Genomic DNA, 14,713 nt, shown 5'->3' with positions numbered 1-14,713 from the left:
TTACATTACACTTCTGGTTCCTCTCTTCCCTAGTAGTGGGACCCTGGTTAAGTCACTTAACTTCTAACATTCAATATAAAGATAAAAATTCGCACTTCCCTTACCATATGTTCTAATCTTATATATGTCTTTTCTATTTAGGAGAGCAAAAATGGAAAGACTCTGGGCTTTAGAATCAGAAATACCTGGTTTCTAGCCACATAAAAGCCTGAACTAATCACTTAATCTCTCTTAAATACATCTGTACAAACCTGGAGTCTTATTTTAGGTCTATTTTGATGTAAAATGAGAAAGTAAACTACTAAGAAGCTAAAAATATAAGATGAACTGATGACCAAATAATTTAGGAACCAACATTTGCTTTGGACCTGCTCTAGCACAGATGTTATTAGGTCAACCAAAGTATTCCTACTTTGAAGATTTCAGATTCTTCAATGTAACCTCTGTTACTAACTGAAATGCAATTCTCTGTTACTAACAAAGATTTCTTAACCTGGGTTTCTAGGATGGACATTACCTCATAAAATTATTTTCAAATTTTCGTGTGATTGCACACAGCATGCATTTTCAGGAGAAAGAATTCATTGTCTTTTCATAACATACCCAAAGAGATCTATCACCCCAGAAATATTTAAGAACCAATAGAAGGAAAAAAAATAAGAAGAAATACAGTCTTTAGCTCTGTTAATAGATGAAAATACTAGCAATGTTCAGAATAAGCTTCATTTTCTCACCACACAACTTTCCTAGGTGTATGCTGCTCTCTCTGCCCTCCATTCCTCCTCTCTATTCCCAGTTCCTCTGCTTATAACCTTCACCAGGCTAATTTCTTATTATTCAGTACTCAATTCATGTGCCCTTCCAACAAGCTGCTTTACTGAATTACTCTTACCACCACTCCCAGGCTGTCACAGAGAACCATCCTCTAGCCACAGAATTCTGTGTACCACTCTTTTTATTGACTGGATGGTAATTTTCTAACTCTATTCTTCCTCCACTATGATGGAAGATCCTTGAAGGCAGAAACTTTGTCTAATACATCTCTGAATTTCCAAAGTTGGACACAATGCATGGTACATAATGAGTATTCAATACAAATTTTTAAAGGTTTTTTTGGGGGGGAGAGAGAGAGACCTGTGTGCGTGACTGGGTGTGGAGGAAGTGGGGCGGCAGTGGGAAAAGGAGAAAGAATCTTAAGCAGGCTGCAAACCCAGTGCAAAGCCCAATGCAGGACTTTGACTCAATTTCACAGGCAAGATCATGATCTAAGCAAAATCAAGAGTCAGATTCTTAATTGAGTGAGTCACCCAGGCACCTCTCAATACATATTTTTAAATGAATAATTCTAAAAATGAATAACACAGTACACAACACAATGATTTCTTTCATAAAGCCATGACACAGAGATTAATATATTTCAATTAGTGACGCCTAAAATTCCTAAAAAAAATGCAGCAAACTATAATTAATGGCAAATTATTTTTCCCATTTCTTCCACCAAAACTCAGAGATTTTGCTCTGTAACATTGCTGAAAGTCATTACATATGAATTTCCAATTCTATATAAAAGATTTTAATCCTAGGGGCATCTGGGTGGCTCAGTTGGCTAAGCACCTGTCTTTGGCTCAGGTCATGATCCTAGGTCCTGGGATTGAGCCCTGCATCAGGCTCTCTGCTCCATGGGGAGCCTGATTCTCCCTCTTCTTCTGCCTGCCACTCTGCCTACTTAGGCTCTTACTCTTTCTTTCTCTCTCTCTCTCTCTCTGTCAAAGAGTAAATAAAATCTTTTTTTAAAAAAGTTTATAATCCTATATAAAATTATAGAAGCCTCTTATGTTTGATTGTTTTGTTTTCCTTCAGTTGACATGCAAGTACATTATTCTGAAAACCTGTTTAGAGACTCAAATAATCACAATCAATAGTTCTTAAAAATATATGACAAATAAAATCATCTTTCTTAGAAATTGCAAAAAAATAAATTTCTTTTATGAGTCTCATTAAATAAATACAAAATATAAAAATTATCATATTCCGATATGGTGAGTAACACATCAATGAATTACTGCAACCTTACACACTTACAATAACATCTTATAATCAGAAAAATCAAATTCAGCTAAGGATGAAACTTTTTCTTAAATCAATACTAAAATTAATACCTATCCCATTGCTGCAATATAACAATTAATAAAAATATTCTAATATCCACATAAGACTGTGCTGTTCTTCATTCCTCAACTTCATAAAATCCCTCTATTGAAAACACATAGCAAGTATCATTCTCAATGGGGAAAGGCTGACAGCCTTCCCTTTGAGATCAGGAACATGACAAGGATGCCCACTCCTGCCACTGTTGTTCAACATAGTACTAGAAGTCCTAGCAGCAGCAATCAGAAAACAAAAAGAAATAAAAGGTGTTCAAATTGGCAAAGAAGTCAAATTCTCTTCACAGATGACGTGATACTTTTTATGGAAAACCCAAAAGACTCCACCCCCAAACTACTAGAACTCATACAGCATTTCAGTAATGTGGCAGGATACAAAACCAATGCACAGAAATCAGTTGCTTTCTTATACACTAACAATGAAAATACAGAAAGGGAAATTAGAGAATCAATTCCATTTACTATAGCACCAAGAACCATAAGATACCTGGGAATAAATCTAACCAAAGAGGTAAAGGATCTGTATTAGAGGAACTACAGAACACTCATGAAAGAAACTGAAGAAGACACAAAAAGATGGAAAAGCATTCCATGCTCATGGATTGGAAGAATAAACACTGTTAAAATGTCTATACTTCCCAGAGCAATCTATACTTTCAATGCCATCCTGATCAAAATTCAACTGGCATTTTTCAAAGTGCTGGAACAAACAATCCTAAAGTTTGTACGGAACCAGAAAAGACCCCAAATTGCTCAGAAAAATGTTGAAAAAGAAAAACAAAACCAGGGGCATCACGTTGCCTCATTTCAAACTTTACTACAAAGCTGTGATCACCAAGACAGCATGGTACTGGCACAAAAACAGACACATAGACCGGTGGAACAGACTAGACAGCCCAGGTATGGACCCACAACAATATGGCCAAATAATCTTCGACAAGCAATAAAAAATATACAGTGGAAAAAAGACAGTACTTCAATAAATGGTGCTGGGAAAACTGGACAGCTATGTATAGAAGAATGAAACTTGACCATTCTCTTACACCATACACAAAGACAAACTCAAAATGGATGAAAGACCTCAACGTGAGGCAGGAATCTATCAAAATCCTAGAGGAGAACATAGGCAGTAACCTCTTCGACATCGGCCACAGCAACTTCTTTCAAGACATGTCTCTAAGGCAAAGGAAACAAAAGCGAAAAGCAACTTCTGGGACCTCATCAAGGTCAAAATCTTCTGCACAGCAAAGGAAACAGTCAACAAAACAAAGAGGCAACGCATGGAATGGGAGAAGATATTTGCAAATGATAATACAGACAAAGGGCTGCTATCCGAGATCTATAAGGAACTCCTCAAACTCAACACACACAAAACAGATAATCACGTCAATAAATGGGCAGAAGACATGAACAGACACTTCTCCAAAGAAGACATGCAAATGGCTAACAGATACATGAAAAAAAGGTTCATCATCATTAGCCCTCAGGGAGATTCAAATCAAAACCACATTGAGATACCACTTTATACCAGTCAGAATGGCCAAAATTAACAAGATAGTAAACAAGTGTTGGAGAGGATGTGGAGAAAGGGGAAACCTCTTACACTATTGGTGGGAATGCAAGCTGGTGCAGCCACTTTGGAAAAGAGTGTGGAGATTCCTTAAGAAATTAAAAACAGAGGAGGGCACATATTGCATGGATCACTGGGTGTGGTGCATAAACAATGAATTTTGGAACACTGAAAAAAAACTTAATTTAATTTAATTTAATTTAAAAAAGAAATTAAAAATAGAGCTACCCCATGACCCTGCAATTGCACTACTAGGTAATTACCCCAAAGATACAGATGTACTGAAAAGAAGAGCCATCTGTACCCCAATGTTCATAGTACCAATGGCCACAATCGCCAAACTGTGGAAAGAGCCAAGATGCCCTTCAACAGACAAATGGATAAAGAAGACATGGTCCATACATACAATGGAATATTATGCCTCCGATCATCAGAAAGGATGAATACCCAACTTCTGTATCAATATGGACAGGACTACAGGAGATTATGCTGAATGAAATAAGCCAAGCAGAGAGAGTCAATTATCATATGGTTTCACGTACTTGGGGAGCATAAGGAATAACATGGAGGACATTACGAGAAGGAAAGGAAAAGTGAATTGAGGGAAATCGGAGTGGGGAGATGAACCATGAGAGACTGTGGACTCTGAGAAACAAACTGAGGGTTTTGGAGGGGTGAGGGGAGGGGGTTAGGTGAGCCTGGTAGTGGGTATTAAGGAGGGCAAATATTGCATGGAGTACTGGGTGTGGTGCATAAACAATGAATTTTGGAACACTGAAAAACTAAAATTAAATTAAAAAAAAAAAAAAAAGTGCCCCAGTGCCTGAAGGAGGCGGGGGGGGGGGGGGGGGGGGGGGGGGCAGAGAGAGACTTACTGCTCTTAAATGACCTGAAAATAAAGCTGTGACTTTCTTAAAAATATGTATGCAAAATACTGACATCAATCTGATCTTCTTAATACATACAGTTCTCTGGTATCTCTCATTGAAAGGGACACTGAGCCATGATACTTGAAACTGAAGTCAAATGCAACATTCAGAGCTCCTTAGAAGAAACAAGCATAAAAGCATCAGGGAAACAAAAGGTGTTTTCTGTCCCAAACAAAAGGTATTTTCTGTCCCAATACTGTACTTTTTAGATCTTTAATAAAGCTATACTTACTGATGTTACAGAATATAAATAACAAAAAAATAAAGTTTTAAAAATATTTCTAAAAAGGGAAAAAGTTATGTAAATCCATATTCCCTTTTCCACAATTCCAAAATCTGTCAATCTCTAAAAACCAAATGTTTGGTGCCAAAACTAATTTGCTGGCAAACTTAACCTAAATTGACATGAAGCTATTTATAAGTTTTATTCATTCAGTGTGGATGTGCTATTAATGTTGTTTGATTACAAGGTAATTTCCCATACCCCATGGAGATATTATGTAATCATGTTCACATGCTGTATTACTTTTCCACAATCCCAAAAAATAAAATCTGAACTCTGAAATATATTTGCACTCAAGGCTGCAAATAAGGGACTGTTGTAGCCCTGGATTTCCTCTTCTCCAAAAGGTGAATTTATTAGTAAGTCTTTAGGGAAAGACATACACACACAGGTGTACACACTCACACACATACATATACTAATTAAGCTATCATTTCTTTGGGGATAGGATGGTGTAAGACATTATGCACTTTCCAAACCTATCTCTAATTCTTACCTGAAAAGTAGATGTTACTATCCCCAATTAGCAAACAGACTTAACTATTTTGCCCAGCTACTAACAGAAGATAGAAAAGATTCTTCTTGTCTCTAAGGCTTTTTAAATTATCAAGATTCTGTCTATAGATGATTTCACATACCGTGAAGTTTTTTTGTTTTTTTGTTTTTTTTTAAAAAAAGACTCAATTTCGGGCACCTGGGTGGCTCAGCGGGTTAAGCCTCTGCCTTCGGCTCAGGTCATGATCTCAGGGTCCTGGGATGGAGTCCCGCATTGGGCTTTCTGCTCAGCAGGGAGCCTGCTTCCCTCTCTCTCTCTGCCTGCCTCTCTGCCTATTTGTGATCTCTGTCTGTCAAATAAATAAATAAAATCTTTAAAAAAAAAAAAAAAGACTCAATTTCACAGAGAAAGTGATCAAGGTACAGGCCATTTTAAGAGACTGCATCATTCTAAAATTTCTGGTCAGTATGGACTTGCACAAAAGTAACAAACGATAATACAGGAAAGCAATTTAACCCAGTAACTCAAACGAAAGCTTTCATTTATGATAATTGGAAAAGAAGGAGAAGAAACAGGGCAATCTAGTTTAAGACTAATACTCCTACATTTAATTAACTATAAGGTTTCTTTTTTTATTATTATTCATAGTCAAATTGTTGGAGAAGAAAAATTCTAACATTCTTGTCCTCATTCTTTTTCTTGTCCTCATTTTAAGGTACATTACTTAAAGTTTAAAGAAACTTCCTTTTGCAAACCTGACCTTCTTACAGAGCTATCTGCACGCTTGGGGGTGGGGGGGAATAATAGTTTAACTGTCCCTTCACACTTTTAAGAAATTTTAAGAAACTTACTCTGTTCAGGTAACAATTCCATGCTCTCCTTTCTTCCGATAGCAAATAAATTAAACCAATGGGGGAAAAAAAACCAGAATGTCTTAAATTCATCATTGTATATTTAAAGCTTGCTTTTATATGTAAAGTATAGGTAATGCATCTTAATTTTTTATATTTGAGGGTTTTTTATAGGTAAAGTACAGGTAATACATCTTAATTTTTTATATTCAAGCTTCAGGGGAACTAAGTAAATAGCATTTATTGGGCACTTCAGATATATTATCTCTAGTATGCACAATTATCCTGTAAGTACCATCCCCATTTTAAAGATGAGGGAACTTTAGAACAGAAAATTTGAATCTAAAGTCCTCATCTAATCAAGTACAGAAACAGGCTTTAAACAAAGATCTGAATCCCAGTACTTTCCACATCACCTTGCTAACATATGCTTACCTTAGAATAACATTTCCTATGGGGCAAGAATTTTCATCCTGGCTATATTCAATATGTAGTATGTTGCAATACTAACAGAAAACCAAATAATGAATCTGGATGATGCTAAAATAGGCCCCAAAATCCTACAATCTTACACTTACTTGCAGTTATTGAGCAAGTTGCTTAACTTCTCTGTGCCAAAACTTATTCAAATAGTAGAGATAATACTTAAGAATGTAGTAACGATGCTGAAGTAGATTAAAACATACAATGCACTTGGCACAGTATCTGGCATATAATAAACATTCCATAAACATTAGCTATTCCCTACTAACATAAGAAATCACTAGAAGGACATGTTTTGTACCAGGTGACTGTTCCATCTAATCCGAAACAGTCAAACCTACACTGACTTGCAATCTATGACATGATCTGGTGGGAAAGATGATGTATGCCAATCAGTTTTTCTCTCTCGGGAATCTAAATTAAGAAACAAAGACTGCACCCACTAATAGTGATTCAGAAGTTAAATGGTTTGGCTTCTACCTTCACCAATTTTCTCTCATCAATGTTACCAACAATGCTAAATATGTTGCTAAATCTAGTTTCTCAGTCATCCTTTTAATATCATTTGGCAGCATTTAAGCTGTTCAAAACGATTCTTCTCATTCTCTTTGGAAAGCACTAAAATATTGAAGGTATTCAACACTTAATCCCAAGCCTCTGCTCCTCACACTCTACTCTTCCTCTAGGTAATTTCATCTACACTTATGACTTCAGTAATTATCTCCACGTTGGCTCAGACTGCTCTTACACATTCAACTGCATTGTCAATCCCTCCACTTACTTGGATGGTTAAACAATACCCCTGACTCCCTATGTCCAAAACCAAACATGATCCCCCCTCAAACATAGCCAAGATCCCTTCCAGTGCTCCTTATCCCCATAAGTGCATCACCAATTATCCAGATGCACAAATTGGAAAATTAGAAGTATGCCCTGATACCTCCTTTTCCTTCATCCCCATCTTTCACTAAATCCTACTAATTTTATCTCTTAAATATTTCTCAATTTCTTCTCTCCATCTCCATTGTTACCTTCTAAAAGGTCCACCTATATCCCTCTTGTACCTTTTGTAACTAGCCAGTTATATTTTTCATAATTTTAATCACGTCATGCTCCTTAAAAGCCCTCGATGGCTTCCTATTATTTCTAAGATTTCTGATCAAAATTCATATCATAGTATACGAGGCCTACAAGATCTGTTTCAGTTTCTTTTCTCCTCCTATTGCCCTACACGCAGCCATATTTGTCTCCTTTCATTTCCTTAAACACATCATGTTTCCTCCTACCTTATGGTCTTTGCACATGGTTTCCCTCTGCCTTGACCATTCTTGGTCCTTCTCCTCATTTATTCAATATATCTCAGCTAAAGTATCACTTCCTCAGAGAAAGCTTCTTGAACCCATAGACTTTATCAGGTCATTCAGTTATTCACTTAATAAATATTTAATAATAACCTACTGTATACCATGTATAGTTCTAGACATGTGGGATTGTTAAACGTAACAAAAAACCTTGGCTTTCATGGAGCTTATATTCTAATGGAACAAAATAGGCAAGAAGGAATAAAAATAATAAATGAATTGTACAATATGTATAAATGCAGTAAATCTAGGGGGGTGGGGGGAAGGGGGAAAAAAAAGAACAAGAACAAGGTAAGAGAATCACAAGCAGAGAGTTTCCAGTACCTAAATTGGCACCTGACATGTAGCTGGCACTCAATAAATATTTGTTGAGTGGATGAATGAATAAAAAAATGTTATGAGGAACTTAAACTATAAAAAGAATAGAGGAACTACTTGGTGGAAGAAACAGAGATGCCACGAAAGAAAGAGAAATCATGCAGGTCTTGAGAGGTAACAATCTCTTGAATTATCCTTAACAGCTTTATTTGGCTTCTAGTTCCAGTCACTATATGATCTTAACATAACCACTATCCCCCTTTCCCACCACCAAAGGCTGTATAATTCAAGTGAGTCACTCTTGTAACGAAAATACCTAATCAGGACACATATACAAGTCTGTATACCACTTCCATCATTACCAACAGACATATCCCCAAAGCCACTGCTTTGCTATACACACAGATATCACTTGTCTTAAAGCTTCAGTTCTTTAACCCCAGCCCCTTTCAGGTACAAACTCCCTCCTACATGCACAAGACTGTGAAAATCCTAGCTCTCTTCTATGACCGTGTGAGACACTTGGGTCACTACTCTCCAAGCCTAATCAAACTCACATTCCCTCAGGAATAGGACAGTGGGACCCCCTTCCCAATAGTCTTCCTGCACCTTGAAGATTATCTTCCACCCACAGATATGTGGATATACACTCCCTTGTAATTCTGAATGACCTTCAAGAGCACTGATCCCATATACACTCAAACTCAGGTTCCAGCATCGTTTGGAAAGGTTCTTAAGCACTGAGGCTCTGGGTGTCCCCTCAAGCCTCTTGTCTTTATAGGACCCACAGGAGGATCTGGTATAGTTTCTATGTGTTCAGGGGTGACCCTAAGGTACCATACTTCCCCCAAAACACACACACTCGGTGTATACACCCCTTCCGTGGCACTACCTGATATTAAAGTAACAGTCCCCCCACATACACCTGCCTCTGCATTATGAGACCCCCTCCACCAAACCATGCTCCTTTAGGGAGCCTTATGCTCCCACAGGACTGTGTACCCCCTACTCCTTTGATCAGCCTCATTTCAGGTGTCCCCTCGGTACTGGAGTCCTGTGTCCTCCCTGGAGTCCCAGCCCTTTTTGGGCCCACGCTCACTTAGAAGTGTGCACAGTCCCGCATACACCTCTGCCGCTGCCGCCAGGACTCCGAGGTCCATGCCCGCCACTCAGAGCGGTATGCACCTCCCCTGACCCCTGACCCCTGACCCCGAGGTCACAGCCCTAAGGCGCAAATACACAGGAGCGCCTCCTCAGGAGTAGGGCCATGCCCTAGTCCCCTCTCCCCTCAGACCCAGGACAGCCATGCTGCCTCAAAGCTTCCCCACGATCGACCGCCCTCACAGACCTGCCTCAGGCGCCGTCTGGCTCCGCTCCGCCATTTTTTGTTGTCCCTCCGCCTCTAAGCCCACGCGAAAATCGCGGGGCAGTGGGGAGCTGGCGACAGGATCTGCGGGCTGACAGAGCTCCCTCAGGAAGACGCGGCTCGACGGTTGCCAAGGCAACGGGCGGCCCGCGTGCAGGCGGGTAACGCGAGGCGGCGGGGGAAGAGGGGAGGAGAGGTGGGTGAGCGGGGAGGCGGGCTGGGAGGGAGCGTGCGTCGAAGGCCCCGCCCCCGCCGCGCCGCCACTCTTTGGTCTAGGCGCCTGCGGGGCTGGGACTATGCTGCACCTCTCTCCGCCACCGAGGCACCGCGTCCTGGCAACCGAGCATGCTCAGCCGCCTCTGGTTAGCCAGGACTTGGTCCGCTGGGATGGCGCTCGCCAGCCGCAGAGGGGGTCCTTCTGCTGACCACAAACCTGGTTGGGCTGGCTTTTCTGTGGTTGGCGCTCAGTTTGAGGGGCCTGAGAGGTTTCTTGATTTCCCAACGCGCCTGGCCCTGGTCCAGGTGCTGGGTAACTTAGATTTTCAACTGAAATGCACGGAGAATCAATCATTCTGTGCCTACCCCACCCCATACTTGGGCTCCTCGCCCTCGCACAACAGCACCAAAAGGGCTTCTCTTTCGCTGCTGTATTTCTCAGTGTATTTAGGAAGCCCTTTCCCATCTCTCCGTAGTGAATCGCCACTATCTTCCAAGACCCAGCTAGAATATTACTCTTTTCCTGAGCTGCTCTGTCCTCCCCAGGTCCTCTGTGCCACCCTGGCCTAACACTGACTACTTTATGCATTATTCACTTCTATCTTTCTTACTTAAGGGTAAGGTGAACTCCCTGTTGCCTGGAGTCAGTCTCTTCATCTAGGTATATTCCATAATACAACATAGTGCTTGACACAAGATAAGTGCTCAGTAAATATTTGTGGAATGAAAAATGACTCCTAAGTTCACTCCTGCACATTCTACCAGTTTTATTGAGCACTTAATTTTTTAACAAGTACCATTCCAGGTAGGCCCCTTCTCTTCAAGGCACTCGCAGAGATAAGAGGCTTTACATGCCTCATGTAACGAACTTCTAGGAAGTTAGCCCACCAGATAGAGGACATTCAATACATTTCAAAACTGAATAAAAGATGTGGTCACAGAAACAAGAAGAGAGAGAGAGAATGGCTTTGGTAGAAGTTAACTAGTCTTTAAAGTGCTACAGGATCATAGAGGTGGAACTTTACATTGGGAGGTGGTGGGGTTAAACAGTTAAGATTACAAAGAGGAGTGGATACCCTAGCTGAGTCTTGAAAAATGGATAGTTGTCAGCCAGGCAAAGGAAAGGAGGGCTGTGGCAGGCAGAAGGAGCAGCAGGAGCAAGGAAGAGTGTAGGGACAATCTGTTAAACTACAAGAAGTCCAGTATGCTAAAGCACAAACTGACAGGACAAAGCCTTATCTCTAAAGAAGCTCCTGTATAGCTAGGTAATGTCTTCAGATGTGTTCCCCAATAGCAGAGACTGAGGTCAGGACTTGAGTGCTAGTAATTTGCTTGGGACATAAGCCCAGGAAACAGAAGTGAGAGAGAGAAGTGAAAGAGGGAAGGGTTTTGAGATTGAGTTGATTGCCTTAGTAGTCTCCTGGGCATAAGCTCACCAGAGAGACCTTCTGAAAACAGTGTAGAATATGTCTCAGCATTGCCCCACCAAAGAAGAAGGAGACTAGGTCATTTACCTCATGATTTCCATCTTCATTGTTTCAGGGTTATCTCCATCCCCCAGGTTGAATTCTCATATTCCCTGGTTATGCTTGCCCAGGGCTAAGCAGCCTTTTAGGACTTAAAAGAAAGCCTTGAGGCAGAAAAACAGAGGGACTAGAAAGTACTTGGGGTGGGAGGTTGGCAACGAATTGGAACTACACATTCACCTGCACTGAAATCAGGAATAAGTTGTAGGTACCACGAGAACCTGGGCAAAAAGTTACATGAAAATACTCATCATTGGGGTAAATACCCAGTAGTGTAATCAGCTGGGTCATAGAGTGGCTCCATTTTTAACTTTTTGAGGAACCTCCACACTGTTTTTCAAAGTGGCTGTACCAAACTTGCATTCCCACCAATAGTGTAACAGGGTTCCCCTTTCTCCACAACCTCTCCAACATTTGTTGTTTCTTGTCTCATCAGTTTTTGCTATTCTAATTGGTGTGAAGGGGTGTCTCAATGTGGTTTTGATCTGAATTTCCCTGAGGGCTAATGATGATGAACATTTTTTCACGTGCCTGTTAGCCATTTGTATATCTTCATTGGAGAAGTGTCTGTTCATGTCTTCTGCCCATTTTTTGACTTGATTATTTGTTTTTTGAGTGTTGAGTTTGAGAAGTTCTTTATAGATCTTGGATACCAGCCCTTTATCTGATACATCATTTGCAAATATCTTCTCCCATACATGGGCTGTCTCTTTATTTTGTTGGCTGTTTCCTTTGCTGTGCAAAAGCTTTTTATCTTGATGAAGTCCCAGAAGTTCATTTTCACTTTTGTTTCCTTTGTCTTTGGAGACATGTTTTGAAAGAAGTTGCTGTGGCTGATGTCAAAAGGTTACTGCCTATGTTCTCCTCTAGGATTTTGATGGATTCCTCTCACATTGATGTCTCATCTATTTAGAGCTTATCTTAGTGTATGATGTAAGGGAATGGTCGAGTTTCATTTTTCAGTATATAGCTGTCCAATTTCCCCAGCACTGTTTATTGAAGAGACTGTCTTTTTCCATTGGATCTTTTTTCCTGCTTTGTCAAAGATTAGTTGACCATAAAACTAATGATATACTGTATGGTGACTAACATAACATAATAAAAAAATAACCTGAGTGGCTCAGTGGGTTGAGTCTCTGCCTTCAGCTCAGGTCATGATCTCAGGGTCCTGGGATCAAGCCCTGCATTGGGCTCTCTGCTCAATGAGGAGTCTGATTCCCCCTCTCTCTCTGCCTGCCTCTCTGCCTACTTGTGATCTCTGTCTGTCAAATAAATAAATAAAATCTTTTTTAAAAATTACAATTTTAAAAAGAAAATACTCATCAGAAATATCCCTCATATTTGAGTAGTTTAAAAACTCACAAGCCATATCACCACAACCATCAAGATGAAAATAGACAAGCTTTCACAAATCAATCCTAATGACTGACTAATAAAGGCTGTGAGGACTATAGGAATTTCAGTATGGGGGCAGGGGGGTTACTGAGGGCTAAAGACCACAAAAGAGCTTCATTAGGTATAGGAAAATTGGGGGGGGGGGGAGTTGAGGACCCAGGTTCTACTCAAATTCTGACTTTATAGCTTTATAATCTGGGGCAAATCACTCATATAGAAATTGAGCATCAGTTTCCTTTTCCAACAATCCTGAACAGCCCTTCCTACCACACAGAGTGCTCTAAGTCACAAGTGATGGGACAGGTTAAAATGCATTTAATAAGTATAGTTACAGTAAATAAAAACCCTGGCATGTTTTAGAACAATTAAACAAACCTTGATTACATTTTCTGAGCCATTCTCTGTGCAGATACTAGCTTTAACCTTAAAAAATCTTCCAGTTATTTTACCAATAAAAACAAGTTTATCCAGAAATAGCAGAGAATTGCAATCTGAGACAAATGAACTGTAGCAAAACCATAGAAAGGACAAGGCCCAGAGAAAAGGAGAGATACACTCTCTTATATAGAAAAGGAAGGAAGTTGGGAAGGCTGTTATAAACATAAAGTCCATTGGAGTAAACTAGGAGTCTCAAGTATAGTGGCTTCTCATTGGCTGTGTTGTGACTGTTTCTCATTGGCTGAACAGTTGCCAGGACTGAAGGAAAGCCTTTCTTACTAACCCCTATGGGGTTAGTAAAATAGTATGCACCTGGGAAGCTCCTCACATCCTGTAGGTATGCAATTGTCAAGGAGTGCTGGGCTTGAGAGCTTCCCCAGCCCACTTCCTGACTCCTTTCTAAATGAATTTTCCTTGATTTAATTTTCACACTGAAGATAGAGATGAATATAACACTGTCTATGGTTTCTAGGAGCTCACAATCCAGAAGGGAAAAGAGATTTAATCCATAATTATAAGTCTGCATGATCAGGGTTTTAATAAAGAAAGTATGAGAGGTGGTGGGAGCCCAGAAAGAGGCACACAACCCAGCCTGGAGCAGAGGGGATAGGTAAAGGTATATTTAGGAAAAACTTCCTAGAGGAGAGTTTCTAATCTAACTTTTAAAGGGCAAGTAGGAATAAGCTGGACAAAGAAAATAGTGGTACATGGGGAAAGGGTGGTTGAGGCAACAGGAACAGCTTGGGCAAAGCAAGGGATAGTGTGTCTGGGGTAGACAGCAAGGCTGCATCAATAAATAAAGACAGATTCTGTAGAACTCCTATACGGGGAACTTGATTCTGAAAGTGACAGAAATCCATTAACATATTTCTAAGAAGGTCAGGGCCCTGGTCAGCTCCTCTGGTTGCTGTGCAGTGTTGATTAGAGCCCGGAAAAGAAGAATTGGATGATGCTGTTCTATACAAATGTGTTTGTTGACATTTCAAATTTTCATTTGATGAGAACTTTTATGTGCTACATACACTGCACTGTTTAATTTAAATTTTAAGTAAAATTAAAAATCAACTAGTCAGACGAGCCACATTTCAAGTGCTAAGTAGCCACCCTATATTGACAACATATATAGAGAATAGTCCCATCAAGGCAGAGAGTTCTGTCAGACAACATTGATAGACATATTCCAACCGGGCAGAGAAAATAAAATGCCTAGAAAAATTCAGCACTTAAAAGGACCAGGTTCAGTTCTCTCCTGTGTGTCAGCTTCTCTTTAAGAAGCGGGGCAGGAAGGAGGGTCACACCTGCTGAAGTCCTCAGAG

The 14,713-nt window shown here is 40.1% G+C and overlaps 1 protein-coding gene across 2 annotated transcripts in view; it reads right to left on the bottom strand.

The window, feature by feature from the left end:
- The window catches only part of AGBL4 (ATP/GTP binding protein like 4), a 1,622,967-nt gene extending 1,612,821 nt beyond the window's left edge, over positions 1-10,146 (bottom strand). For both annotated transcript variants that reach the window (XM_032303312.1, XM_032303313.1), the window contains exon 1: positions 9,805-10,146. In XM_032303312.1, the coding sequence (XP_032159203.1) occupies positions 9,805-9,838 (34 nt within the window). In that variant the 5' untranslated portion in view covers positions 9,839-10,146. The remainder of the gene's footprint in view (positions 1-9,804) is intronic.
- Between the last annotated feature and the right edge of the window lie 4,567 nt (positions 10,147-14,713).

Source organism: Mustela erminea, chromosome 10 (genome assembly GCF_009829155.1).
Source record: "Mustela erminea isolate mMusErm1 chromosome 10, mMusErm1.Pri, whole genome shotgun sequence".
Lineage (NCBI taxonomy): Eukaryota > Metazoa > Chordata > Mammalia > Carnivora > Mustelidae > Mustela > Mustela erminea.
Note: the sequence above shows the minus strand (reverse complement) of the source record. Positions and strands in the feature narration are given on the sequence as shown.